The 27,621-nt window shown below is 66.8% G+C and overlaps 3 protein-coding genes across 4 annotated transcripts; 2 read left to right on the top strand and 1 right to left on the bottom strand.

The window, feature by feature from the left end:
• Window positions 1–100: 100 nt before the first annotated feature.
• Window positions 101–6,030, bottom strand: MRPL55 (mitochondrial ribosomal protein L55). Its single transcript, XM_027624380.1, has 4 exons — window positions 5,872–6,030; window positions 5,095–5,182; window positions 698–899; window positions 101–311 (listed from the first exon to the last, which is right to left on the bottom strand). Exons 2-4 carry the CDS (start codon window positions 5,118–5,120, stop codon window positions 159–161), a joined length of 381 nt encoding a protein of 126 aa, XP_027480181.1. The 5' UTR covers window positions 5,121–5,182; window positions 5,872–6,030; the 3' UTR covers window positions 101–158.
• A 190-nt stretch (window positions 6,031–6,220) lies between these two features.
• GUK1 (guanylate kinase 1) lies at window positions 6,221–13,189 on the top strand. Its single transcript, XM_027624412.2, has 8 exons — window positions 6,221–6,351; window positions 10,677–10,790; window positions 11,014–11,055; window positions 11,414–11,510; window positions 12,315–12,453; window positions 12,589–12,673; window positions 12,776–12,861; window positions 12,978–13,189. Exons 1-8 carry the CDS (start codon window positions 6,291–6,293, stop codon window positions 13,011–13,013), a joined length of 660 nt encoding a protein of 219 aa, XP_027480213.2. The 5' UTR covers window positions 6,221–6,290; the 3' UTR covers window positions 13,014–13,189.
• Window positions 13,190–13,994: 805 nt separating this feature from the next.
• On the top strand, window positions 13,995–22,780 carry GJC2 (gap junction protein gamma 2). Of its 2 annotated transcripts, none has more exons than XM_027624387.2 (2): window positions 13,995–14,073; window positions 20,497–22,780. In XM_027624387.2, exon 2 carries the CDS (start codon window positions 20,515–20,517, stop codon window positions 21,796–21,798), a length of 1,284 nt encoding a protein of 427 aa, XP_027480188.2. In that variant the 5' UTR covers window positions 13,995–14,073; window positions 20,497–20,514; the 3' UTR covers window positions 21,799–22,780. The 2 variants fall into 2 exon arrangements, with proteins under 2 accessions (XP_027480188.2, XP_027480189.2); XM_027624388.2 differs by lacking the exon at window positions 13,995–14,073 and adding an exon at window positions 14,426–14,506.
• Window positions 22,781–27,621: the final 4,841 nt, after the last annotated feature.

The raw sequence follows: 27,621 nt of genomic DNA on the forward strand, positions 1-27,621 counted from the left end.
TCGCCTGCCCTTCAGGCCCTGTGCCAACAGCACAGCCCCAGCCAATTCCGGGCCACCCGGTTGGCTTGGTCACCAGAAGGAAAGGCCACACGGAGACGGCTTTGTGAACACACCATTTAAAGACACACCCTCCCCGCCCAGGGCAGCTTCCGGGCAGGTCACTTTTTTGTCCAAAACCGCTTGTACCGCTCCTCGTCAAAGTCGTCACTGAGCTCTGGCTTCTCCTCCTCTTTCTTTCTGAGCTGGGTCTCGCGTTTCCGGAGCCGCGTCCGCCTCTCCTCCAGGGACAGGGTGTCCAGGTCCACGGGCATCTGCGGGGAGGAGCGTGACCACCGTTTGCTCGGAGGGCCCGGGGCCTTGTCCGTGTCCCTTCACCTCGTTCTCCGCCAAGCAGCTGAGGGTGTTTACCTTCTGCTGGGTTTTCTCTCCCGTCAAAGCTTGCAATCCTTAAGCAAACTTTCCTGCTTGTTTCCCCAGCACTGACGCCTGTTCGACACACGACCGCTCTTCGGTCCTGCCCCGCAGAGGGGACTCCACCCTTCCTTCCCCTCTCCTCATTCCACAGTTCCGGTTCATCTCTCGCCCTCCCTCCCCCCTCGAGCCGCGCAGCTGCGGAGCCCATAAGCCGTGGGAGGAGCGGCTGTTAGGGGCCAGCCCGCCAAGACCTGTACCGCAGGGAGCGCGGGGAGGGGCATACCTCCAGCATTCGTCGTGGTTCCCGATAGCGGATGTGGACGGTGGAGCCGTCCTGCTTGACCAGCAGCACAGGGTAGAGGCGTGCGTAGGTCTGTCGGTGCACACGCGTGAGCGAGGCTCTGCTGCTGTCAGCCTGCCGGGAGGACGTGTGCAGGCCTCGGCGCGCCAGAGCAGACCCTGTCAGCACGTGCCGCCGCAGCAGGCTGCAGACACACACACACTCCGGTCAGTGGCTGCTGCTGGCCCAGGCCATCCAGCTCCTATGGGGCACGCACCCCGAGTGGGGCATGGTCCCCAGCTCCCGCCGCATGGAGGAGACCACTGGGCCAAGTGCAGGAGGCTTTCAGACGAGTGAAGGCAGAGTCAGCAGCTGGGACCCCAGTGAGCTCAGGGTGCTGTCGCTGCACAGCTCAGGAGCTGCACAGCTCAGGAACCAGACACACGAGCGTCAGGCATGGAACAGACTTCCAGGGGAACCTGCACCTAGTCCTAGGCCAGGACCTCTGTCTCCCCCAGATTCACACATTGAAACCCAACCTCCATGGCATGACATCAGGCACAGGGCCGGAGGGCCCCGGTGGTGGGACTGGTGCCCTTCTAAGAGCCAGAGAGCAGAACTCCACTGTGAGGACTCAGAGCCAAGAAGACAAGCCTCAGCACAACCCTAGTCTGCCAGCACCCTGAGCTCAGACTTGTAGCCTCCAGAACCCTGGAGAGGAGGCCGCCCGGCCGGTGGCACTCAGTTAGGGCAGCCTGAACAGATCAAGACACCTGCAGTCCACCTGGCTTCTGAGCGTGGCAGACACCTGGCCTTCCTGCACACAGCATGGCATGTGCACTGAGGTGACGGGAGGAGAGAGGAAGCCCCGTGTGCGCCATCTACTGGGCCGCATGACCCCCAGTGTCCCTTTGAGCCCGGCTCTCATGCAAACTTGGATTCAGACCCCAGGCTGTCACACGGCAGAATTCCAGAACTCCCCAGAGCTGTGGGGCTTGCCCGGCGCTCTTTCAGGCACCCCCCACGTGCCTTTGCCACTATGCAAGCGGCAGCATCCAGCCCAAACCATCCCCATGGCCTCCCACCTGGTCCCCACTTTGGCTCCAGTCACGTCCCCATGCTCTCAGAACCTCTCCGTCCACAAGGCAGCCTGGCTGAGTGGTCTACAACAGCAGAACCCCAGCCCAGCAGTACCTGCCTTGGGGGGGTGTTCCCACCACACCCTGTACTTCCCAGCAGCCCCTCAGGCTGAGTAAGGATGTGTCTCCTCCACTAGACCTTACTGTCCTAGTGGCAAGAACACATCCTGTTTGCTGGGAAGTCCCAGAGCCTTAACTGGGCCCTCAATTTTGACAAAAGATCCCAGTCCCCACTGTTAGGGTCACGGAGATGGCACAGAGGAGACAGGTGGTAAACTCCGGCACCAGGGAAGCCTGCAGTCAGGCAGGCAGGGGAGGAGCGGCACCAGGGAGCTCGGGACACAGCCACCCCTGAGAACCGTGGGTTGTCAGATTGGGGCTGGAAGTGAACCCTGAGAGTGGATGCCCCCTCACCATTACAGCAGTTGTAACATGAACTTTCTTAGGATAAGGGCCCTACAGGGAACGTTGCAGCCAGAGTCCCTTGCCTAGTTTCACACTGACCCACAGATTCAGGAGCCCCACCCGTCTCCCCCAGCTTCCACAGAACCCACTAGAAGCCTGCTCTCTTTACTTCTCTGGAAACGCTGCGATCGCACCGTACTTCTCATCTTGGGGAGGCCAGGGTGAGGGGAAAGGCAGGAAGGGGGCAGTTCCAGGGGGAAGAGCCGGAAGGCACGGCCTTCCCCAAGGACCCAGAGCCAGGCTGGGCTGCAGGATCTGAACAGGAACGTCCCACCACCACGTATTTGGTGTTAAGTACTCACAAACCCCTTACATTCCTGCCTCGACACCTGCCACAGCGTCCATCCGTCCGTCCGCACCTGCTCGTCTGACACCTGCCACAGCGTCCATCCGTCCGTCCGCACCTGCTCCTACCTCCTTCCTCCCTGACACCTGCCACAGCGTCCATCCGTCCGTCCGCACCTGCTCGTCTGACACCTGCCACAGCGTCCATCCGTCCATCCGCACCTGCTCCTACCTCCTTCCTCCCTGACACCTGCCACAGCGACCATCTGTCCGTCCGCACCTGCTCGTCTGACACCTGCCACAGCGTCCATCCGTCCGTCCGCACCTGCTCCTACCTCCTTCCTCCCTGACACCTGCCACAGCGTCCATCCGTCCGTCCGCACCTGCTCGTCTGACACCTGCCACAGCATCCATCCGTCCGTCCGCACCTGCTCCTACCTCCTTCCTCCCTGACACCTGCCACAGCGTCCATCCGTCCGTCCGCACCTGCTCGTCTGACACCTGCCACAGCGTCCATCCGTCCATCCGCACCTGCTCCTACCTCCTTCCTCCCTGACACCTGCCACAGCGACCATCTGTCCGTCCGCACCTGCTCGTCTGACACCTGCCACAGCGTCCATCCGTCCATCCGCACCTGCTCGTCTGACACCTGCCACAGCGTCCATCCGTCCATCCGCACCTGCTCGTCTGACACCTGCCGCAGCGTCCATCCGTCCATCCGCACCTGCTCCTACCTCCTTCCTCCCTGACACCTGCCACAGCGTCCATCCGTCCGTCCACACCTGCTCCTACCTCCTTCCTCCCTGACACCTGCCACAGCGACCATCTGTCCGTCCGCACCTGCTCGTCTGACACCTGCTGCAGCGTCCATCCGTCCATCTGCACCTGCTCGCACCTCCTTCCTCCCTGACACCTGCCACAGCGTCCATCCGTCCATCCGCACCTGCTCGCACCTCCTTCCTCCCTGACACCTGCCACAGCGTCCATCCGTCCATCCGCACCTGCTCGCACCTCCTTCCTCCCTGACACCTGCCACAGCGACCATCTGTCCGTCCGCACCTGCTCGTCTGACACCTGCTGCAGCGTCCATCCGTCCATCCGCACCTGCTCGCACCTCCTTCCTCCCTGACACCTGCCACAGCGTCCATCCGTCCGTCCGCACCTGCTCGTCTGACACCTGCTGCAGCGTCCATCCGTCCGTCCGCACCTGCTCGTCTGACACCTGCTGCAGCGTCCATCCGTCCGTCCGCACCTGCTCCTACCTCCTTCCTCCGACACCTGCTACAGTGTCCATCCGTCCATCCGCACCTGCTCCTACCTCCTTCCTCCCTGACACCTGCTGCAGCGTCCATCCGTCCATCCACACCTGCTCCTACCTCCTTCCTCCCTGACACCTGCCACAGCGTCCATCCGTCTATCCGCACCTGCTCGTCTGACACCTGCTGCAGCGTCCATCCGTCCATCCGCACCTGCTCCTACCTCCTTCCTCCCTGACACCTGCCGCAGCGTCCATCCGTCCATCCGCACCTGCTCCTACCTCCTTCCTCCCTGACACCTGCCGCAGCGTCCATCTGTCCATCCACACCTGCTCGCACCTCCTTCCTCCCTGACACCTGCCGCAGCGACCTTCCGTCCGTCCGCACCTGCTCGTCTGACACCTGCTGCAGCGTCCATCCGTCCGTCCGCACCTGCTCCTACCTCCTTCCTCCGACACCTGCCACAGTGTCCATCCGTCCGTCCACACCTGCTCCTACCTCCTTCCTCCCTGACACCTGCCGCAGCGTCCATCTGTCCATCCACACCTGCTCGCACCTCCTTCCTCCCTGACACCTGCCGCAGCGACCTTCCGTCCGTCCGCACCTGCTCGTCTGACACCTGCTGCAGCGTCCATCCGTCCGTCCGCACCTGCTCCTACCTCCTTCCTCCGACACCTGCTACAGTGTCCATCCGTCCATCCGCACCTGCTCCTACCTCCTTCCTCCCTGACACCTGCCACAGCGTCCATCCGTCCGTCCACACCTGCTCCTACCTCCTTCCTCCCTGACACCTGCCACAGCGACCATCTGTCCGTCCGCACCTGCTCGTCTGACACCTGCTGCAGCGTCCATCCGTCCGTCCGCACCTGCTCCTACCTCCTTCCTCCCTGACACCTGCCACAGCGTCCATCCGTCCATCCGCACCTGCTCGCACCTCCTTCCTCCCTGACACCTGCCACAGCGTCCATCCGTCTATCCGCACCTGCTCGCACCTCCTTCCTCCCTGACACCTGCCACAGCGTCCATCCGTCCATCCGCACCTGCTCGCACCTCCTTCCTCCCTGACACCTGCCACAGCGTCCATCCGTCTATCCGCACCTGCTCGCACCTCCTTCCTCCCTGACACCTGCCACAGCGTCCATCCGTCCGTCCGCACCTGCTCCTACCTGTTTTCCAGAAAAACACACTGGCTAGGAAGGCTCCCCTTAGATGGCCCATGACAGCAGTCCCCAGGGGCTGAGAAGCCCCTGCTTACCCAAGCAGCCTGCCCATCGTGGCCATTCGTCCTGAGGGCCCCTGTGCCACGTGGAGGCTCGGGGTCAGCCACTGGCCTGGTGTGCGACCTGCCAGGAAAGAAAATAAAACTTCTTTTCAAAAGACAGGGTTTTCCACCTAATTGACCTTCACCGAACCCCAGGCAGGAAGAAGCCACAGACCCGAGTGCGTCTCCGCCAGTCCCTCCTGCTACCCTGTCAGGCTGTCGGCCCCGACGTGGCGTCGCAGTCGTCTGCGGAAGGGTTCTGAGTGCCGGACGCCCAAGCCTCTGCGTCAGTAAACCTGCGGCCGGGCCAGACCTTTCTAGCGGGTTCCGGACTCCGGGACGCCGCTCTAGGACGCAGTGTAGCGTACACGGCGGGGGCTTCCCCAGGTCACCCACTTCCCACGACGTACAGCGGTGTCCGGATGGCAGGAGAGCCGAGACTGGGGGCCACCCCTACTAAGCGCGGAGAACCCAGAAAGCGTCTGCGGGGAGGTCTGCGCCGCGACGAGGCGGGACGCTGAAAGCCGAACGCCTGCCTGAGACGTCGGACATTCGGAGCCTAGGGAGAGAGCCCTCCCCGCCAGGGTCCCCCGTCTGCGTGGGCAGGGGCTCCGCAGGCCTCCCTCCGCCTCCAGAAGCGACCCGGCGGGAAGACGAGAGGCTGGGAGACAAGCAAGCGGACGCGCGCCCCATCGTGTCGCCCTCGAGGGCCGGCGGCCGGCGGCGGGGCCCGGCCCACCCATCGGGGACGCCGCGCCTTCCGGCACCCACCTGCCCCCCTGCCTGAGCTCCGGAGCAACGTGGAGTGCCAGCGTCCCGGCCGCCCCCGGCCAGACGGGAGCGGAAGGGACCGGGGCCGAGCGCACGGTCACGGCCGACCCAGCGCCCCGTCCTCCAGGGGCACGGCCGCCACGTCATCGGCGGGGGCTGCGTCGCGCGGCACTGACGACAGCCCGGGGGGCGGGGCGAGGCCGGCGCCGTGCTGTGGCGCGCACCTCTTCGGACGGAGGCCGGCCGGCGCGGCTCCATGACGTACTCCTCCGCGGGCGGGGGCGGGCGCGGCGCTGTGACGTAGCCCCGCGGGCGGGGGCGGGCGCGGCGCTGTGACGGAACCCCGCGGGCGGGGGCGGGCGCGGCGCTGTGACGTAGCCCCGCGGGCGGGGGCGGCGGCGGCGGCGGCGGCGCCCCTCATGCTGCGACGCCCGCTGGCCGGGCTGGCGGCGGCCGCCTTGGGCCGGGTCCCCTCGGACGGTGAGTGGCGGAGCCTCCCGGCGGGCGGAGCCCATGGCTCCCGGCCTGGGGCTCGCGTGGCGCGATCGTCGAACCGGGGTCGGGCCCCTCGCAGCCCCGGTGTTCCCGGAGCGCCGTCCGGGGCCTGGCCGGCGCGGTGGCTGATCGCGGGAGCGGCGCCGTGCGCCCTCACGTGGACAGGGCCGCCCTGGGTGCGCGTGCGTGTGTGCGGTGCTCGCGCTTCTTGCTTGGGCGAATTACAAGCCGCTTCCCTGTGCTGGTCCTCGAGAGGCAGCAGGGGCCTCTACCGGCACACGGGCCCGCGCGGCCGGAGGCCTGCGCGCTGGATGCCCTTGTGGGCCTGCGGGGTGCGGAGGGGCAGAGAGGGGAAGCAGCCCGACAGCGCTCCCCCGGGGGGGCCGCGCGCTCCGCCGGGAGCTCCGGCAGATGCGGGGCCCCTGCACGCGTGCGCTGCCTTCCCTGAGCTCACGGAGGGAAGCAGAGACGAGAGCAGGGAAACCGTCCTGCTGGCGCAGCTCTTGGGTGGGCTTCAGTCCCCACCCGGAGGGCAGGCGGTCCTCCGAGCTCTCCCCGCCCCGAGGGGCCCCCTCCCGTCCCCGGGCTGGTTGCGGGGTCCTGCAGGGGTGGAGCAGGTTCTCCCAGCTCTCCCCGCCCCGAGGGGCCCCGTCCCCGAGATGACCGCGGGGTCCTGTAGGGTTGGAGCTGGTCCCCCGAGCTCTCCCCGCCCCGGGAGGTCCCCCCCCCATCCTGGGATGACCGCGGGGTCCTGCAGGGGCGGAGCTGGTCCCCCGAGCTCTCCCCGCCCCGAGGGGCCCCGTCCCCGGGCTGGTTGCGGGGTCCTGCAGGGGTGGAGCTGGTCCCCCGAGCTCTCCCCGCCCCGGGAGGTCCCCCCCCCATCCTGGGATGACCGCGGGGTCCTGCAGGGGCGGAGCTGGTCCTCCGAGCTCTCCCCGCCCCGAGGGGCCCCGTCCCCGGGCTGGTTGCGGGGTCCTGCAGGGGTGGAGCTGGTCCTCCGAGCTCTCCCCGCCCCGAGGGGCCCCGTCTTCCCGGGATGACCGCGGGGTCCTGGCCTGCCCCACCGACCAGCGCTACCGGGTGGTACAGATACAAGTTCTCGGCCAGCAGTAGGGTGTGGGTGGCCCTCCTTTCGGGCTTGTGGGCGTCCTTGGTGGAGCTGAGCTTTTCAGGACCAGAAATGTGAGTCTGGGCTGCCGGACGCTGGCCGTCTGATGTAACCGGACGTTGTGTTGAGAACAGTGAGAGGGAGCACGCCTCGTTCATCCAGGTGCCGGTGCCAGCTCACCCGCTGTCACTGGTCCTTCTCGTCGGGGACGAAGGTGGGCCCCTTGTGGCCAGCATGGGGCCCACGGGGATGGGAGGAGAGAGGCGGAGGTCCTCCAGTGCCCTGCGAGGGCTCCTGGGCAGCATGCCTCCCCAGCGTGGGCTTTGCGGGAGTCTTGCGTCCCACACACCCCGCCCAGCCCCCGACGGGTCAGGAGGGACCCAGCAGGGCTCTGGGATGCCTGTGGTTTCCTCTGCCCCCCTGCCCCCCAGCTGAACAGCCACTCGGCGCTGCACACAGCAGGCCCCCTCGCACCCCAGGTTGCTGCCAGGCCTGGTACAGGTGATCCTCGCGGTGACCATGCCCTCGCTCTTTGGCTGGAGCCGCGGCATGGGCAGTTCACGGACCTGGAATTCTGGGAGTTCCGGGGGTGAACACACACCGTCTGTTTCTTTTTGACCACACCCAAACTTTGGTTTTTTTGTCTCAACTGTTCCTTTCTGGTTTCTGCCGTTTTGGGTGTAGCTGAGAAACCCGTGCTTGAAGAGGAGCGGGAAGGGAGGGCGCACGGTATGGTGTGATTGGGGTGGAAGTGCATGACCCCCGTCGCCAAGAGGAAAGGTGCAGTCGAGAGGGTGAGCTCCTGGGAGCGCTGGTGTGAGGGCGGACGCCTCTGGACTCTGGCTCCAGGTCCCTCCCTGGCCCTGCCCGTGCCGGGCCTCAGTTTCCCGTGTGAGAGCAAGGGTGGCCCCCCTGGGAGGGCCGGGGCTTCTTCCTGCTCCGGAGCTCTTATGCCCCTGGCCCGCCCACGCCTGCTGGAGTCGTCCACAGTCTCAGAGGGCCTGGCTTCCTGTCAAGGAAGGACGAGCCCTGCACCACTGGGGAGGGGAAGTGAGAAGACGTTGGCTGTTTTGTGGGTGTCCCACTTCCAGCCAGGCTCCTTGACGGGTCGCGTAGCTAGGCCATGTCCCCCACACACCTGTTTGGGGGGCAGGCATGACCAGCCTCTTTGGCCCAGGCCCAGCCGTCGTGTGTTAGGAGAGGGCCCGCTTGCGCATTGCCGGGGCTTTTGGAGGCCTGGAGCTCCAGCCCACGTGCGTTGTGCTCCTGTCGAAGGTGGGTTTGGTCAGGACTCTGCCACTGTGGCCACTGGACGCAAGACCAGGCTGCCCTGGCATGGTCTGTGCGTGCCTCCGTTTGTGTCCGGCTGAGCCAGCCTTGGGCTCTGCGGGCACCACTCGAGGGAGGACTCAGTGCCCTTGGTGGGCCCAAGATGGCCAAAGCCCACACCTGCAAGACGATGCCAGGCGGCTGTTCCCTACCCCACCTTATCAGTGTTGTAGGCCTTGAGCACTGGGGCGGTCTGTCGCCTGTGGGAGGAAGCAGGCAGGGCGAGGCATTGGCTCAGCGCCCGGTGGGGATTCTAAGCACGTACCTGCTACTCACCGGGGTGCTCCAGGTGGGTGGTGGGCCTGGGAGGGCAGACCTTTGTGGCCCGCCCCGCGCCGGACGGTGCTGGGCACTGGGACTTCCGTGTGCGGTGTGCGGCCCTCACTGGAGACGCGTGTTTCCTGGTAGGTTTGCCGTCTCCACATGTGGGAGCTGATGGAGGTCTGGCCCTGCCCACAGGCTTGGGCGCAGGCAGGAACCACTGGGGAGTTTACAGTTGGAGGCTCCAGGGCGCCCACGGCCCCCGGGACACAGGTGCCTCTTCACGCAGTCCTTGGTGGGGAACCCTTCTAGGTCCTTCTGTCCCTGGAGGCGGGCGCTCCAAGTTGGGCCCCGAGGTTCCAGCCACATCTGCTGGATTGAGGGTCTGTGCCGTGAACACCACCCGGGCGGGCCTCCTGGTCGTCTCCCTGACCATCGCCACATACCCACCCCGGGCTGCCCATGCCCAGAGGAACTCGAGTCCCTGCAGGGTGCCGGGGAGACCTGCCCAGCCCTGGGGCAGGAGGGACGCATGTGGCTGGGCACGCGGTGGACCGACCTCAGCCCCCTCTCTGCTGTCCTGCACCCCGCCTCCCTCCACCCCTGCTCCACTGTCCTCCTGCCAGCACCTGGGAAGTCAGGGTGATCCTGCCAGGCAAGGACCCGTGGCTGTGGGCGGGGAAGCCCGGACACCGCTGCTGGTAGGAGGATGCGTCCTTGAACCGGACACCTGGCAGAGAGGTCGCGGGAGGTGACGCTCAGCGCGTGGTGCCCGGCCTCTCTCATGTGTCTTCGGCAGGGGTCGCCTCCTGCTTGCAGTCCTTCCAGGGCGTGTACGGATGGCGTGCCGGCCTCAGAATAGCCGTGCTTGAGCCAGATTACCATGTTGGCCTACATCGAGGATTAGGAGAGCAAGTGGCCCCAGGCCAGGACCCAGGGCAGCCCCGGGGAGTCTGCCGGCCCACCGGGGGCCCCCACATGGAGCCCTGCAGGGGCCAGCCCCAGGAGGGAGCAGCCACGGCTGGCCGCACACCCTCCCAGGTCTCCCTCTGCCCCCACCGTCGGTTCTGGTCCTCCTCACGTGGGACGCCCCGTGGCTGGGTGGTGGCAGGGCGAGGAGCAGCCTTTGCCCCGTGTCCCCGACAGCAGCCTCGGGAGGGATTTAGTGCTCAGGCGGCGGGGGGGCAGGAGGGGGTGAGCTCCGGCTCTTGCAGAGCAGCCCCGGGCTGATCACAGACCTGCACCCTGCCGGGAGGTGGGGCATGAGGACGAGCTGGGGGTGGTCGGGTGGGTGCGAGCTGGCAGGGCTGGGGTCCTCTGGAGGGCCCTCAGCTCCCGGGGGCAACTGTCCGAGCCCTGTGCTGCGGGCCGGCCACTTGCCGGCTTCCCGGGGCCCGGCGAGCAGAGGGCGGAGCGTGCTGTGGTCCCGTGGTGTCAGCCCCACGTCCCGACCGCCTTGTGAGATCAGCCTCCGGTCCCCCATGGAGCCAGGAGCTGCAGTCCAGGGCTGGACAGCGGGGAGCCACACGGTGCGGCCGGAGCGGATTCTCGTCCAGGGCAGCCAGCTGTGCCCCGGCACGGCCTCGCTGACGTCTGTCTCCCTCGCCCGCAGGGATGTCAGGACCGAGGCCGGTCGTCCTGAGTGGACCGTCAGGGGCCGGGAAGAGCACCCTGCTGAAGAGACTCTTGCGGGAGCATGGCAGCGTCTTCGGCTTCAGCGTGTCCCGTGAGGCCCAGGCTGCGGTGGGGGTGCGGCGGGGGGTTTCAGCCATGCAGGGGTGGGGCCGGGCCCTGCTGACCCACATACCCACACACGCGGGGGAGGGGCCCCACGCCGCTGACCCTGACCTGCAGCCCCCCACACAGGGGCAGAGCCTGGCCCTGCAGGGGAGGCGTGAGTGGGGAGTGGGGTCAGGTGTCCCAGGTCGATCCCAGGCGCTTGTTCCTAGACACCACAAGGGACCCGCGGCCTGGAGAAGAGAATGGCAAAGGTGAGCTGGGCCTCGGCATCGGCGTGCCCGTCTGCAGGGTGGGCAGCGTGCTGGCGCTCGGGTGGACACGGGGTGGGGTCACCGCGGGGCATCTCTCTGGACCCATGCGAGCGTGCGTGGTTGACCCCGGGCTTCCTCTGTAGTGTCCACGGGGTCAGCCCCCGTAGCTTCCCCCGGGAAGCCCATGGTTTTCTGGCTCTCACGGCAGGGATGGTGTGAGAAAGTGCCGTCCGTACGTGTGTCCCCCCCTTGTCGGTGGGGCCGACAGGTCCACGGGGAAGCGGACCCTGGCCACGCTTGGTCCCCGAGCGCCCTGGGGCTCGGGCCGTGGGCAGGCCTCAGATAGCCCTCCTTGCAGATTACCACTTTGTGACGAGGGAGGTGATGCAGCGGGACATCGCCGCGGGCGACTTCATCGAGCACGCCGAGTTCTCAGGGAACCTGTATGGGACTAGGTGGGCCACCCTGGGCACCTCTCCTCCCTCCCAGGGGCTCCCCCTTTGGCTTGACCTAGGCAGGGGGTCTTGTGTGGGTTTTCCAAGGTGCCCACCACAGCAGGGGTCGAGACGGGGCAGCAGTTGGGGCCCTCCGGGCTGCCTCCTCCTGGCCACCTTGTGTGCCCCCGGCCAGGCCTCTGTGGGAACCACAGGTCCCCGGGGACGGTGCACCACAAGGACTTGGGGAATCCGGGTCCCCTAGGTGCACAGGCTGTACTGTGGCCTGCCTTCCTGCAGCCCCTGGGCGGGCGTGGGAGTGCCCCCCAGGCCACGGGGTCTCTGCCCACTCCTCCTACCTGGCTGGCAGGCCCTGCGCAGCGTCGTGGGCAGGCGGGCCCAGGCATGCCTCCGTGTGCAGCCTGTCCCTGAGCCTCCTGGCGAGGGTGAAGCAGCGACCCCACTGGACTTGTCTTGCTGCACCCTAGGCCCTAGGTACAGCTGGGCGGGAGGGGGTGCCCCAGAGGGATCACTGGGGCTGTTGGGCAGGCGAGTGCCTGCCGGGGCCCTCGTGCCGCTAACCACAGCCATCCTCGGCCCGGCAGAGGGCCCAGCACGCAGATGCTGCAGAAGGGGAGGAGAAGTTGGGGTCTGGGTACGTCCCTGTGGGCACTGTGGCCAGGCTCACGCCCAGCGCAGGCCAGTGGGGGAGGCAGGAGCCCAGGACATGGACAGCAATGGTCCTGCGGAGGCCCTTTGAGGCCTTGGGGGGGCTGCTGGGCCCAGACAGCCCCGCTGAGCGGTTCCTGCGCCTCTGTCCTCCAGCAAAGCTGCTGTGCGGGCAGTGCAGGCCATGAACCGCATCTGCGTGCTGGACGTGGACCTGCAGGGTGTGCGCAACATCAAGAAGACGGACCTGCAGCCCATCTACATCTTCGTGCAGCCACCCTCGCTGGACGTGCTGGTGGGGGCGCTGGGCCGAAGTTGGGGGGGGCTGGGGGCAGGGGTGCAGCCGCCCACGCCGGCCGGCCGGCGGGGGGGGGGGGGCCAGGCAGGACGCAGGCGACCCCAGAGACCCTGACCCTCCTCCGTGTTTTAGGAGCAGCGGTTGCGGCAGCGGAACACGGAGACAGAGGAGAGCCTGGCCAAGCGGCTGGCGGCCGCTCAGGTTGACCTGGAGAGCAGTGAGTGTGGGCCCTGGCCGCCGGGTGTCCCCCCGTCTCAGCCGGCACGGGTCGCCGTGGAGGAGCCCCAGAGCCTGCACTGACCCTGTCCCCCCACCCCAGGCAAGGAGCAGGGCTTGTTTGACCTGGTCATCGTCAACGACAACCTGGACGCGGCCTATCGGGCCCTGGAGGAGGCTCTGGCCGAGGTGGGCTTCGCAGGGGGCGGGACTCAGCCCTGTGTTGCACACGGCAGGGGGGGCTGGGCAGGCCGCGTGGCTGTCAGCCCGCACTGGGTGAGCCCCTCCTTCTCTGTCCACGGCAGGAAATCAAGAAGGCTCAGAGGACCAGCCGCTCCTGAGCAGGACCAGCAGCTGCGTACTCCCTGCTGGGGACTGCGCTCACCTCAGCTAGCGCCCAGACTGCCGCGGCCAGAGGACCCTGGCCTCCCCTTCCCCCTCTGCCGTGGGAGCTGGGTCAGGGTGTAATAAAGAACTGCTGGGCAGCAGTGTCCGTGAGCCACGGCATCTTGTCCTGGGCGTTGGGGATGGGGCCGTGCCTCCACAGTGGACCCCCGCTCCCGGCAGCCCCCAGACTCCCTGGACTCTACTTGCTGGGGCTTCCTTTGCCCTGTCTTCACAGCAGGGAGACCCTTGGTTGCTGGCGGGTGGGGGGGGTCCCCTGCAGCTGGGCTGGGGCCCCGGTCGGCGTGGAGGAGCCTGCTGGACAACAGCTGCTTCTCCCACTGGCTCGTGGAGGTGCCCTGAGGCCTTGTGTGGGGAGAAGGACCCGGAGCTCATCCTGCTGGAGCCCCCTCCCTTCCTGCTCGTCCCTGCCCTGGGTCGGGCTGGCTCAGGAACAGCCACTGCTGACCGGGAGGGAAGCCAAAGCCCTGCATCGTGCCGCGTGCCGTCCTCTGCCTCGTGCGTGGTCCCCCTGGCGCCCGGTCCGGTCCCCGTGTTCCAGGGAGGACACTGTGGAGGGTCGGAGAGGGGCTGTCCCTCAGCCCTGGTCCGTGCCCGGGCCCTGCTCCGGTGGTGGGAGCCTGGCGTGGGTGCAGGCCGGCCACACCAGCCGGCAGAGGGTTACTGGGCATCCCCCCCCCCGCCCCCAGGCCAGAAGGCAGGTGAGGCGGCCCAGACTAGGCCCAGACTACTGTGCGGAGGGAGGGGGGCGAGCAGGGGAGGCCCCTTCCCTCTCTGGGCCCTGTCCAGCCCCAGGGACAATCGGGAATTCAGACCCCAGGCCTCGGGGGGAACAATGGAGCCCTTGAAGGCCCTCCCCCCGCATTGTGCTTGGTGGTGAGAGGTGGCCCTGGGTCAGGCCCAGGACCCGGCCAGGCACACACCCTGCGAGGGCCAGTGTCCAGCCGGCTGGCAGGTGGAAGGGCTCAGGGACTCCCATTTCCTGGCCTGGAAAAGGTAGGGCACTGCCCAGGGGACCAGGCGGGGGCAGCTGTGTGGGGACAAAGGTGATGCACCCTGTCTGTGGGCCCAGGGTCTCGGGCTCAGGAGAGGCACGCGGGGGACACCAGGTACTGTGCCTGGTCGGACCGCCCTCTCTTCTCGGGGGACAAAATGGCATGGTGGGGGAGGTGGGGCCCCAGGGCTGCTCAGGCCAGCTGGTGAGCGGGAAGGGAAGGGGGTGCACCGGGGACCTTCCCCAGCAGCTGGGGCTCCTCAGCTGTGCCGCTCCGGCCAGGCAGCTGCAGTGTGTCTGGAGGCTGGGCCTCAGACGGTTCCGGCCCTGTGGGAGGCTGGGGAGGCCTACCCCGCACACATGGGCAGACGCACCAGGGTGGGTGCACCTGCGTGCCCGGCACACCGCTCCTGACCCCGCCTGGGGCTCCTTCCCGTAAGTCCTCGGGGGTGCCTGCTAGACCGCAGGTGCTCAGGTCTGGGCCCCAAGGGTCACCAGGAGCAGACCAGACCCCTGTTGTCCAGGAGCGGCCCCCAGGGTGCCACAGATGTGAGTGGGCGGGCGGGCGGCCCCGGGCGGGGCGCCAGACGTGTGGGGCGTGGGGTCTGGACGGGGTGGCGGCACTTTTGGGAGGGGTGGAGGCCCCTGCACGGTGGTGCTCTCACAGGTCCCAGCCCTCTCCCCACGCCAGGGCCCCCGGGCTCCCTGCCACAGCAGCCCCAGGAAGCGCCGCGGCGCCCTCCCTAGACCTGGCCCCTGCGGGACGAGCACGCTCACTGATGGACGCAGAGCGGGGCTGCAGGGTGGAGCGCCTTGCCGGCGCAGCCAACCTCCCCGGGTCCGGGTCATCCTGCCCCTGCTGAGCACCCGTGTGACTGGGGGGGGGGGGGGGGGCTTTGCGTGTGTGAGCGAGGGTGAGGGGGTGCGTGGCGCACACGTGCGCGTGCCGGGGTCTGTATGTGGACCCTGTGAGGGTGGGGGCTCCCTGGGGCAGACCCCACAGGCTGAGTGTGGAGCAGGAGGGGGCTGGAGAGGGGCAGCCTGGGGGCAGCCTGGGGGCAGCCCCCGTCCACCGAGCGGGAGACCGGTGCGCTCGGGAGCCGCGCGGGCTAGACGGCTGTGGCAGGGTGCCCTCCACACCTAGGGCTGGAGGACTGGGCCGCCTCTGCTCTGGGCCGGGTGGGCCAGGTGGAGCCTGACTGAGGCCCCCAGGATGGCGGTCCAGGGCCCCGGGGAGGGACATGGGACACCCGCAGAGCCAACAGCGGGGGACGCTGGGGGAGTCCCATGGCCGGGTCAGGCCCTGGGCTCTGGGCTCTCGAAGTTCAGGCCCAAGCTGACCTTGGGGTGCTTGTAGGCGCTCGCGTGTGGATGAGGGGCCACCCAGTGCTGGGCGTGCTGAGGAAGGGCAAGAGGTTTCCTCAGATGCTAGGTTCTGCCGCAGAACCTACGGTGCCCTGAGGTTCCCGGGGCAGGGTCCCTTGCAGATCTGGGGGGGCCTGCCTGGCAGCCCCACCTCAGTGGGAGGAAGCTCCGCCTGCCCTGGAGGGGCTCCTGGGAGGAAGCCGGGCCAGGGATGGGAAGGAAATGGCTGGGCAGGCCCTGGTCCTCACCCCCTACACACCCCCTCCGCTCCCAGGACCTTTGTTCAGACCCCCGCAGGGGTGAGAGGAGCTCAAGGGCAGAGCCCACTCATGCATGCAGGCCATCCTGCTGCCTGCCAGAGCCCACCACCCTCCTCCCGGCAGTCTGGTCGGCCCCGGGGCCCTGGCTTCCGCCTCGCGGATCCTGGATCCCTCCGAGAGCGATCCCACCCACACTTGCTCTGACCGAGCTGTGGGGGAGCTGCCATCTGAACGGAGCGAAGGTGCCTGCAAACTAGCACCCCGCCCCCCGCCCCAGCCCCACCCGGTGGCCGAGGCCCCCTGGCCGCCTCCTGGCAGCACTGGACAGCCTTGGGTCAGCCTTCACCCCTCCTCGGGGGCAGGGTCCTCCCTGGGGCCTGCAGCTCAGCGAGAGTCATCAGCCAAAGTCCCTGCTCTGTGTGGCAGCCCCCAGAGAAGTACCTGCCAGACAGGAGGACTCCCGCGACGGGGCGGGGAAGCCACCCCCAGCTCGCCAGCAGCGCTCTGGCCATCATCAGGGCACCTTCTCAGTGGCAAAAGCCCACACTTGCTCAGTCCTCCTGCACCCCCGTGTTGTCCTGTTCTGGAGCCCCTCCACCCGGATGTCGGATCGTGGTTCACCCTCACAGCCCCTCCACGGGCCCCAGGGACCCAGCTGGACTGAGGGTGCCCCCAGGGCCCCCTTGTCCACTCTCCTGTCTGTCCTCCGCTCACCTGTGTTGACCCCCTTGGCTGTGCTGATGTCAGGTACCCGTGGAGCGAGGTGTCTCCGAGCACGCTTTCCTGCCGTGTCCCCATTGCCGGGGGTGCGGGTGGTTGTGCTCCAAGCCAGCTTTCTCACCAGCCCGGGGACTTCTGTTTTCCTAGGATTTCGTTTATGTATTTGACAGAGACAGCACCAGTAGGCAGAGCGAGAGGGAGAAGCAGGCTCCCCTCGGAGCAGGGAGCCCAACACAGGCCTCAATCCCAGGACCCCGGGGTCAAAGGCGAAGGCAGACGCCCAAGTGGCTGAACCCCCCAGCCGCCCCGAGGCTGGGACTTCTGCCAGCCCGGACGCTCGGTCCTTGGTGCACGGGCTCTCTGGGGGGGGCCGTCCTGAGGAGCCGGGAGCTGTGTGGTGGGGGCTGCGTACACTCTTTAGGGTTCCCTTTCCTTCCACTGTCATTCATTTAATCGTGTATATCAGTATGGATTCATTTAGTTTACGCTCTGGGTCGGCCCCTGTAACCCAGTCTGTAATACTGCATTACTCCACTATTCCCCGAATAGACATGGCTTCAGACACAGGGCCCTTCTGCGGTACGCTGCCACGTCCCTCACTGTGGGCACGCGTGTGTGTGCACGTGCCTGCCTGTGTGGGTGCGCGTGTGTGCATGTGCAGGGGCTGAGTGAGGGCGTGGGCACGCGTTTGCACACGTGTGCGTGAGAGCGTGTGGGGGCGCCCCGTGTGCGCACACACGTACTTCCGTGCATTGCCGTGCGCCGGCGTGTGTGTGTGTGTGTGCGTGCGGGCTTGCACTTCCTTGCTCTCCAGCACAAGCACGCTCGGGCCCGTTCCCTCCCCCCACCACGGCAGGAGCAGCTCCTCCACAAGCTCACGGTCCTTTACTGAGAGTGGCACCACGGTGCCTGTGTTCCTTGCTATGGATGTTTTCGCATGGCCACCCTTTTAGCTGCCGGGCAAGGGGCTATGCGCGTGTACAAACCCATGTACGCGCACTTGATCGTGACAGTCCCTGGGGAGCCATCCTGTCTTCAGCTGAACGCGAGTCCAGAGCGGATCTCCGACGCCACCCCACAGCTACGTGGGACATTCCAGTCCCTCCTCTTCCCTGGCGGGTCTATGGTCCCCAGGGAGTGAGAACCCCCAGGCAGTGACAAATAAAGCTCATAGGGGACAGCGCCGCGGTCCCAGCCTCTGAGGCAGATGGAGGAAGGGCGGGGCATGTGCAGAGTGGGCCAGGGCGTGGCGTGCAGAGGGTGGGCGGCCTCGGACACGTATGGGCGCGTGCGCAGGGCAGGCCTGGCACATGGGGTCGTGTTCGGGGTGGGGCGTGCAGAGGTGGGTGTGGGCAGGCATGGAGCGGTGTTGGGGCGTGTGCAAGGTGAGCCAGGGCATGGAGCGTTGGGCATGGACGCGGTGTGGACGTGTGTGGGCGCATGAGTGTGTGCAGGGTAGGATGTGTGCAAGGTGTGAGTGGGGCAAGGACGTGGGCAGGGGTGCGGGTGGAGCGTGGGTGTGTGCAAGTGTGCATGGGTGTGTGAGGGGCGGGTATGCTGGAGGCGGGGCCTTGGTTCCGACGCCGTGTGGTCTCGACCTGGGGGTGGACGGTACCCGGCGATGGACCAGGTACGCTTGGCTGTTACTACGGCAAAGTCTTGGGAGTCCCAGGGGCGGGGTCAATGGGCTTCCTAAGGTGACCGGCGAGCTAGGCTCTCAGGGAGCAAGACAGGGCCTGGCACAGTTGCGCCCAAGGTTTGCTGATGGTGCGCAGGGGCGCAGGACAGACAGAAAGCCGTCCAGGACAAGGCCTGGGGTTTGCCATTCCTGCCTGCATCTGCCTGGCCACGTCAGGAGGCATCTCGGGCCTTGGATTTGGAGGACCCTCCCGCATGGGACTGAGGCCAGAGCCGGTCAGTGCGGCCTCCTGAGCGCGGACTGACCCTGGCGTCACTGGGCGCGTGACATAGGCCCTGCACACACACACACACGCACACACACGCAGCACTGGGCGTGGCCCTCACCTGAAGAGCCAGGGGTGGTGCCACCTGGGAGTCTGCCCCCACCCAAAGGCAGTCTGACTCGCCAGCTGTGGTCCCTCCCACTCCTCTGTCCAGACCGGCCCCCCCCAGCTGAGGGCCTGCAGAGCCAGCTCTGAGACGCCCTCTCTCCGACACATCTCATCTCTTGGCCTCCGACCCTCCGGCTGGCCCCCAGGGCAAAGCGCTGCTTCTCACACCTCAGGGCAGGGTCCGCCCCGCGCACCGCTGGAGCTAGTCTGAAGAGCCCCTTCTGGGGGTCTCCTCAAGCTGGCCATGGGCGTGCTGGGAGCATGGTCACCCCAGGAATTAGCAAACACTACAGCTGGGGGCCCTCCCGCCACCCCTCTTCTGGGTTCCTGTGGAGGTGGGACTGTCGGCTCAGGGGCGGGGCAGATCCTGGACGAGTGGGGGTTAGAACCCAGGGAGAACAGCCAGCCTGGCGGGTGGGGGTTAGAACCCAGGGAGAACAGCCAGCCTGGCGGGTGGGGGTTAGAACCCAGGGAGAACAGCCAGCCTGGCCGGTGAGGCGGGCCCCCTCCCCCCGCGTGCGGCCCTGCCTGAGGGGGAGGGCTGGGCGTGTCCATCGGTGTGTAAGCGTGCACATGTAGCCGAGTGTGTGCACCAGCACAGGCGTTGGTGAATGTGTGCAGATAGGAGTGTGCGTGTCTCGGTGTGTGGACATCGGTGCATTTGATTGTTAGTGTGTGTGCACACGAGCGTGTGTCTGGGCTCATGTGTGCAGCTGTATGCACGTGGGCGTCTGTGTGCCCTGAGGGCTTGTGCGCGTGTGGCTCTGAGAGGGGCACTGCACACAGATGTGAGGAAGAAGGGTCACTTCCCCAGGAACCCCAGCTGCCCCCTCTTCCTGCCCCCACCCAAGGGGAGAGGCCCCAGCGCATAAAGAGGAGCTTCCCCGGAGCCCCCGCCTGCCTCCGCTGCCTCCAGGCCCAGAGGGAGGGGGCCAGAAGCGGCAGGCACTCAGGGGTCTCCTGTGCCCAAACTACCCCGAAGCAGGTACCGGCCTCGGTCACAAAGGAGGGAGGGTGGGCACCGGGGCGGGGGGGGGGGCTACAGCCCCTCTCCCCTTCCTGGAGACACAAGACAATGAATGGCAGCGTCATGGTCTCCTGGGCACAGGCCCACCTGGGGGTCAGCACTGCTCTGGGAGGCGGTGAGTGGCCCCGTGGCTGTCTCCGAGTGTCACGGATGCCCTAATGTGTGTGTGCCTTGCTGGACCAGTCCGCATCCTGGACAGATGCCTGGCCTCACTCGTCTTCCCAGCGGGGCTGTCCTGGCTCCAAGACTGCCGAGGACAGGGTGGTGGTGGCAGGACGAGAGGGGAAGCAGCCTAGAAGGACTGTGGGCCAGTACGGTCCCTTGAGGAAGGAGTCTGGGGGTCCTTCGTGGAGAGGGAGGAAGCAAAGGCTCAGTGTAGGGTGTGGACAGGGAAGTGGGGAGGGGTGTGGCGCGGCGGGAGACTGGGTACCGAGGGGGCTCCACGGGCTGGGGCTGGGGGCCTGGAGGGTTACGGGATATGCTGGGACCCTTGAGACCCTCTCCAGTGGCCTGGACCCTGCCTGAGTGGGGGGGGTGGGGCATAAGTCTGGGCTGAGGCCCCACAGCTCCCAGATCCTGAGTGGGGCTGGCCTTGCTCTCCCTTGTCGGCTCTCAGGGCCTGGGCTGGGGTCCCCAGGGCTGGGGAAGGGCCGCAGCTTGCAAGGGGCCGGGCTTTCCGGGGGTGGGGAGGGTATGGGGGCGAGCCAGGGCTGCGGCGGCTCGGCCGCTGCCAGTATCCATCCCGCAGGCGGGGTCGGGACCGAGGGTGGGCACGGCGCTCCTGGAAGGGGCTGCCCCTTTCGCTGAAGGTGGTGAGCCCCCCGCAGGCAGGGTCCCTGGCTCCAGGCGCCCCGAGATCCGCTCTCCGCCCCCCAGTGCTCCCGTGACTCCGGGCCCGGAGAGTGCTCCTCCCGGTCCGCCGGTCCTGTCTCCACCTCCCCACCCCTGCCCCGGGTTGAGCTCCGTTCCCGGCCCCCGCAGGTCCCGCCCCCCGCCCCTATGACCAACATGAGCTGGAGCTTCCTGACGCGGCTGCTGGAGGAGATCCACAACCACTCCACGTTCGTGGGCAAGGTGTGGCTCACCGTGCTGGTGGTCTTCCGCATCGTGCTCACGGCCGTGGGCGGAGAGTCCATCTACTCGGACGAGCAGACCAAATTCACGTGCAACACGCGGCAGCCGGGCTGCGACAACGTTTGTTACGACGCCTTCGCGCCCCTGTCCCACGTGCGCTTCTGGGTCTTCCAGATCGTCGTCATTTCCACGCCCTCCGTCATGTACCTGGGCTACGCGGTGCACCGCCTGGCCCGCGCCTCGGAGGAGGAGCGCCGCCGCGCGCCCCGCCGCCGCCCGACCCGCGCGCCCCCGCCGCTGCCCCCGCCGCCGCACTCCGGCTGGCCCGAGCCCGCGGGCCTGGGCGAGGAGGAGCCCATGCTGGGCCCGGCCGAGGAGGAGGACGAGGAGTCGGCGGTGGCCGACTGCCCGGGCGAGGAGGCCGAGGCGGGGGACGCGGGCGCGGCCAAGGGCGCGGGCGAGGACGGCAAGGCGGCGGGGGCCCCGGGTCCCTCCGCGCAGCACGACGGGCGGCGGCGCATCCAGCGCGAGGGCCTGATGCGCGTGTACGTGGCGCAGCTGGTGGCGCGGGCCGCCTTCGAGGTGGCCTTCCTCGTGGGCCAGTACCTGCTGTACGGTTTCGAGGTGCGGCCCTTCTTCCGCTGCAGCCGCCAGCCCTGCCCGCACGTGGTCGACTGCTTCGTGTCGCGGCCCACAGAGAAGACCGTCTTCCTGCTGGTCATGTACGTGGTCAGCTGCCTCTGCCTACTGCTCAACCTCTGCGAGATGGCGCACCTGGGCCTGGGCAGCGCGCAGGACGCGGTGCGCGCCCGCCGGCCCCCGCCCGCCGCCCCGGGCCCCGCGCCGCGCCCGCCGCCCCGCACGCTGCCCGCCGCGCCCGCCGGCCTGGCCGGCCCGCCCGACTACAGCCTGGTGGTGCGCGCGGCCGAGCGCGCGCGCTCCCACGACCACGACCTGGCCAGCCTGGCGCTTCAGGCGCTGCGGGACCGGCACGCGCTGGGAGACCGCGACAGCCCGCCGTGCCCCGGCCTCCCCGCGGCCGCCCGGGGGCCCCCGCGGGCCGGCGCCCCCGCCTCCGGCTCGGGCAGCGCCACGTCGCGGGGCACGGGCACCGGCGGGGGCCAGGCCAGGCCAGGCGCCGAGCCCAGGGCGGGCTCGGAGAAGGGCAGCGCGAGCAGCAGGGAGGGGAAGACCACCGTGTGGATCTGATGGCCTGCCCCTGAGCCTGTCCGTCCTCCCTCCGGGCCAGGGCTGCGGTGCGGGGCTCTGGGGGGAGGCCAGGGGCTGCACGGGCTGGACGCGCAGGACCCCGAGCACAGCCTGCCCTCTTCTTTCTCCTCCGCCTCTTCGTCGGCTGCCCGCCCCCGCTCGGGAGGGGGGCGGGAGGGGGGGCGGGCACGGCCCGCATCACCTGCTCCACACCTGGCCCCCCCTGCGTGAGTCCCCGCTCTGTCCAGGGTGGGAGCTGCCAGGGCCCCCAGCTCGGATCCCTAAACCCCGAAGATGCGGTTGGGACTGTGGCTGGGGCCGTGTTCCTCCGACCCCCAGGGTCACTCGGAGCCTCACCTGTGGGGGTGCTTGGCCCTTTCCTCTTGAGCCTCTCTTGGCTCTCCGGCTCGCTGCGCTGCCTCAGGCCGGGGGCTCTCCTCCCCTGCTCCCCTGCAGCAGCTCATGTACGTCACCCAGAGGTGCCTGGCCTGGGGTACTGGGGGCACTGTGCTGGCTCCCTACTCCCTGCAGCAGCAAATGGGGCTCCTTCCCCACACCCCCACCCCAACCCCACTTCCTGTTTCCTGCAGAGCTGGAAGCAATCCTAGGTCTTTCTTGTACACAAGGGGAAACCGAGGTTGGATGGGCCTGGCCCCTGCTGAGCCCCAGAGGGGGAGCTGCCTCATTCTCTTCTGGGGAGTGTGGGGCAGCCCTGGACCGCGCTCTCAGTTCCCCACCTAGACAACGGGACAGAGGCCCTGGGGTGGACAGACCACGCCCTCTGGAGCTTCTGCACCGGTGTGGTGGGGCCCCCTCCCCTGGGACATACTGGAAGTCCTGCAAAGGTGTTGGCTCACCTTTTGCCGGGTCCTGCTCAGGGCTTGGGTGTTGGCCATTCTGGGGGAAGGGGTTCTGGGGCTCCTACCTACCCCTTCTCTGCCCTCCAGCCCCCTCCCTAATTCAAACACAGTCTCCAAAACAAAGGAAGCAAAATAAAACTAACTTTTGTTTACAACTGCGTGTGCGGGTGCATGTGGGACATGCACAGGTGTATACAGTGTGCGCGGGTGTGTGACTGTGTCTACCACTGCCCTCCAGGGACACGCGGCTCAGCTCCACGCTGGCTGAGAGAAGCAAGGCTGAGGCCACGTGGGTGCCTTTCTGTGCCAGGCAGCGGGCAAGGGCGGGGGGCACGGCCGAACACACAGATGGTGAGAACAAAGGACGCGGGCAGGCGCACACACTCACAGCCCAAGGTTGGCCTGCAGTCAGAAGACAGAGAGGCCGAGGACAGTGGACAGCATTGTCCAGACACTCGCCACAGCCTGCAGCGTGAGGGGCAAGGGTGACACACAGGTGGGGGGGGGTCAGCTGCTGCCAGCAAGGAGCCCCCTCCGACTTGACTTCCGTCACCCCAGCTGTCGCCCAGCCCCCCTCAGGTCCAGAGCAGGCTGTGACAACCCCTCCTGGCCTGCAAACCCTCTTTGGTGGCCCCAGGCCAAACGCAGACCAGGACCCCAATGTCAGCCTGCTTCTGATCCCCAGGGTACACTGAGTACCCCAGGGGAGCCCCACCCCAGGAAGTCCTGGAGGGCCCAGCCGATTCGGATGCAGAGCACAGACACGTGTCACCTCTGCAAGACAGGAAGTCTCATGGGGACGGGCAGCCCCCGATTTGGAGGTGTGCTGCCAGCACTGTTGTCCTGGGGGAGGCCGGGTCTCTGTGGTGGGGCCTCTCTGTGCGGCCTGGGCCTCCTCACAGGACGGTGGCTCAAGAGGATCTGGCAAAGGCCAATGACTCTCATTCCCCCCACCCCCTTCTTAATTGGTCTAGATGCAATTTGAGGCAGTTTGGGTCAACAGGAGGAGGCCCTGCCTGGGGGCCGCTGGGAAACAGGTTGGCTGTGTGTCCCTGAATACAGAAGTCAGTTGTGGGTCAGGCTGAGTGTCTGTGCCCAGCGATTTGGGCCAACACCGGCCTGGATGTCACGGTGAAGGTGTGTTTGTAGCTGGGATTAACACTGACAGCACACTGTGGTAAAGCAAATTACCCTCCCCAATGTGGGTGGGCCTCATCCAATCAGGTGATGGTCTGAGTAGCAAAGCCCGAGGTTCCTGATCAGTCTGATGGTTATATTTGTGTCAGCCTGACTGGCTGGGTGCCCAGAGTAAGCAGCATTCTGGGGGTGTCTTTGAGGTGATTCTGCATGAAATTCACACTAAATCCGCAGACTGAATTGATGCCTTCCCCAGCATGGGTGGGCCCGACCCAATCAGGTGAAGGCCTGAGTAGCACCGAAAAGGGGAGTCAAAGGGAACTTACTTTGCCTGAGTGTCTGAGCTGGGACATCAGTTTCCCATCTTCAGACTCAGAATCAGGCTGGAACTACATCCCAGCTCTCCTGGGTCCCCAGCCTGCTCTGACATTTCAGACTTGACAGCCCTGTAATCACATGAGCCATTTCCTTAAGATAAATCTCTCTCTATATATACATATCCTATTGGTTCTGTTTCTCTGGAGAGCCCCAGCTAATACACATCCCATCAGCCAGAGCTTGTTAGCAGGACATCCCATCCCAGGGACCCATCGGTTTTGTGACTTTCCATGGTGATGACTTAGGTTCCGTGGTCGCACCCTCCCCATGGACATCCCGGGCTGCCCCAGGCCGGCAGCCTCCCTCTAACACCGGTTCCTTGACATTGCAGACGTAGCCCTGATCCCACACAGGATCCAGTGCCCTACAGGACGTGGCCCTGAGGCTCTCCAGGCTGTGAACTCCCAGCGGTGTAGACTGACCCCAGCAGTCCGCCTGGCACCTCATGCTCACTCAGCTGCTTGAACAAGCCCCTCCGGTGAGCGGCTTGGTTTCCCCACGCACCTGGGATGACCATGAGGACGGAGGCCCGCACCCAGGGCGCAGAGCTGACCGTTACAGACCCCCCATCCTCTGGGCCCTGCGGCAGGCTGGAGGCAGAGCCCAGGCCTTCCCACCCTGCCTCCCTGCGGGGGGGGGGGGGTCCCCGGGATGGGCTGGTAGGGGCAGGGCAGCAGTGGGCGGGACGGCCTTCTTGTCTGGCTGTCATCCGTTTCCACAGCCAGAGCCAACTTGCCGGCTGCTCTGGGAGACTGAAGAGGGCTGTGGGGAGGGGCTGCTTGGACGCTCCCAGAATGGGGGCTGCTTCCCCCCCCCGCCTTTGGGAAGGGAGGAGACCATGAGGAGAGAATAACAGGAAACCACCCCTGGCCCAGCAGCAGCTGGGAAGTGGGGTCCAGGACCCCCACATCTGCCACTTTCTCGGCTCTCCACCCCTCCCGGGCTCGCGGCCTTAGAGGGGGGCGATGGCCCATGGATCCGGCTGCTGGACCTGGGGCGATGAGTGGGGTTCCCTGGGAGCCCCCGCGGCCAGACAGCCTCCAGCCCCTGCCCCCCCTCCCAGTGCAGAGCAGCAGGCGCGAGACGGGGGTACCCCTGAGAAGGGGCAGCCCACGCGCAGGGATCCCTGCTGGCGGGCTGGCGGGCTGGGGGTCCGAGACGGCTTCCTGGAGTGGGGGGCCTGGAGCAGCGCTGGCTGGCAGGCGGGGGCGGCCACCGGCCACGTGTGGCTCTGGGCACTTAAGTGGCTGGGGGGAGAAGCCGCAAGTTTCCCCTGACTCGGTCCGACTTGAAGTGCACTTAGCCAGCCCTGGTGGAGGTGGTTGCTGTGCTGGACAGTGCTGAGCGGCTGGGCTTGCTGCCCACTGGGGAGCTCGGGGAAGGTTCCGGGTGGCGCCCGCGCGGACTGCAGCAGTGCTGCTGGGAAGCCGACTCTTCTGCGGGCTGAGGGACAGGCTGACGTGAGGCTGGAGGAACGTGACCCCCAGCCCGTGTCGTCCTGGCTGCTTCCTCCCCCGTCCTCCCTGGGCTGGCAGGGAGGTGCTGGGTCACCTGTGGAATGCCAGGCCGCGCAGAGGAAGACCTTCTCCGTGAAGGGCAAGCGGCCAGTGGCCAGCAGCCAGGGGAGCCGCATACCAGGACCGGTAGGTCACAGCCAGGAGGGGGACCGAGGGCCTGTGAGGCCCTGGGGGGACGCTCCATGCCCCTCACCATGCCCACCAGCCCGGAAGGACCTGGCACCTCTCAGGTTAGGGGCAGCGTGGCCTTGAGGCGGGTTGAGAAGGACCAGAGGGAGCTGGATAAGCAGACGGACGGGTGGGCCAGGGCACTGGGTGAGGCTGCCCCGAGGCACTGCGACCGTGCGCTGATGGCCCTTCCCGTGGAGATGGCCTGGACGACGGCCTGTGTGTGGCACCATGTTGCCTGCGCCCTGGGGATGCAGCAGGGAGCCACGAGGAGACAGCAAGCCAGACGATTCAGCCTGGCCTCTGGCCTTGTTGGCACGCAGCGTTGCCCCTGGGGCTTGGACAGGTGGACCAGGGCAGGAGAGGCCGTGGGCAGAGTCGGGGGGCAGGAAGCACCCCTGCCTACAGACTCAGGAGGGCCTGTGGGTATTTGTGGCCAGCCTCCATCTCCCACCTTGGCTGTGACTCCAAGGAGCGCATGTGGGATGAGGACACAGGGCACAGCCTCTCAGCGTCTCCCTCGAAGGGGAGCAGAGATTGGGGACGGCACCTGATGGGGGAAGCCCTTGGAGGTTTCCAGTGAGGACAGCAATGATGGTGTCTTTTGGTATGTAATGAGGTCACTCTGGAAAGCCCCTCAGGGTGGGGGCTGGTGACCAGGGGACCCAACCCTGGGACCAGATGGCTGGAAGTTCCAGTCCCACCCCCTGACCTCAGGGAGGGGAGAAGGAATCAACCACCAATCACCAAGGGCCCATGAGTCCATCAATCATGCCCATGTCCTGAAGCCCCCATAAAAACCCACAAGGTCAGGCCTGGAGAGCTTCTGGGCTGGTGACCACGTAGACATGTGGGGAGAAGCTCCACGCCCCTCCCCCAGTGCCCTGCCCCGCGTGTCTCTTCCATCTTGCTACTTCTGAGTTACATCCTTTCATAATACACTGGTAACGTAGGAAGGAGAATGTTTCTCTGAGCTCTGTGAGCCGCTCCAGCAAGTTAATGGAACCCGCGGGGGGCGGGGGGTGCCGTGGGAACCTCGGATCTGTAGCCAGCGGGTCAGAGCACGGGGGACCCCTGGACTTGTGACTGGCATCTGCAGTCAGGGGGTCTGTGGGCCTGAACCCCAAACCTGGTGCTGACTCCACGTGGGTCTGAGGCTGACTCCATGTGGACAGGGTCAGAGCTGAGGCCCCCCAGCTAGTGTGCGGAGCCCTTCCCGCAAACACACGTAGCGATCCTAAGTGTCAGAAGAGAGGTGCAGAGCGAGAGCAGAGGACCCACAGGAGCGTGGTTCCTGCACACAATACCCCAAAGGACTGCAACCAGGGTCTCCAGGAGATGTGCACACAGATGGCAGCAAAATCCACCACGGCCGAGGAGTGGAAGGGACACAAATGTCCACCACCAACGGAGTGGATACACAAACTGTGCTGTCCATGCAACAGAATCCTACTCATCCTTTAGGAAGAAGAGCTGACATGCTCACGACGCCAGCCACAGAAGCACACACACTGCACGATTCCACTCGTGCGGGTCAGGTTCCCAGACAGAGGGGGATGGGGTTCCCAGGGGCGGGCGGCCGGCAGGAAGAAGACAATGTGTTCTGGCCGGGGGGACGGCTGCCCACGATGTGAACGCGCTGGATGGGACTGGCTGTGCCTTGATGAAAGCACGGAGATGGCGAACCTCCCCTTCTATGTAGCTCGCCGCAATAAAGCAAGCAGGAACTCGCTCCCACATCAGGAGCCGCGCTGGTGCCCGGC

This window comes from Zalophus californianus, chromosome 5 (assembly GCF_009762305.2).
Source record: "Zalophus californianus isolate mZalCal1 chromosome 5, mZalCal1.pri.v2, whole genome shotgun sequence".
In the NCBI taxonomy this organism is placed as follows: domain Eukaryota; kingdom Metazoa; phylum Chordata; class Mammalia; order Carnivora; family Otariidae; genus Zalophus; species Zalophus californianus.

Excerpts from the sequence above, each read along its gene's own strand:
- MRPL55 (XM_027624380.1), bottom strand. The coding sequence starts at position 5,120 with ATGGCCACGATGGGCAGGCTGCTTGG. Across the intron at positions 900-5,094 it reads ACGATGGGCAGGCTGCTTGG|CCTGCTGCGGCGGCACGTGC; the intron begins GTAAGCAGGGGC and ends GTGTGTCTGCAG. Across the intron at positions 312-697 it reads AACCACGACGAATGCTGGAG|ATGCCCGTGGACCTGGACAC; the intron begins GTATGCCCCTCC and ends TCCTCCCCGCAG.
- GUK1 (XM_027624412.2), top strand. The coding sequence starts at position 6,291 with ATGCTGCGACGCCCGCTGGCCGGGCTGGCGGCGGCCGCCTTGGGCCGG. Across the intron at positions 10,791-11,013 it reads CTTCGGCTTCAGCGTGTCCC|ACACCACAAGGGACCCGCGG; the intron begins GTGAGGCCCAGG and ends GCTTGTTCCTAG. Across the intron at positions 12,454-12,588 it reads CACCCTCGCTGGACGTGCTG|GAGCAGCGGTTGCGGCAGCG; the intron begins GTGGGGGCGCTG and ends TCCGTGTTTTAG.
- GJC2 (XM_027624387.2), top strand. The coding sequence starts at position 20,515 with ATGACCAACATGAGCTGGAGCTTCCTGACGCGGCTGCTGGAGGAGATC.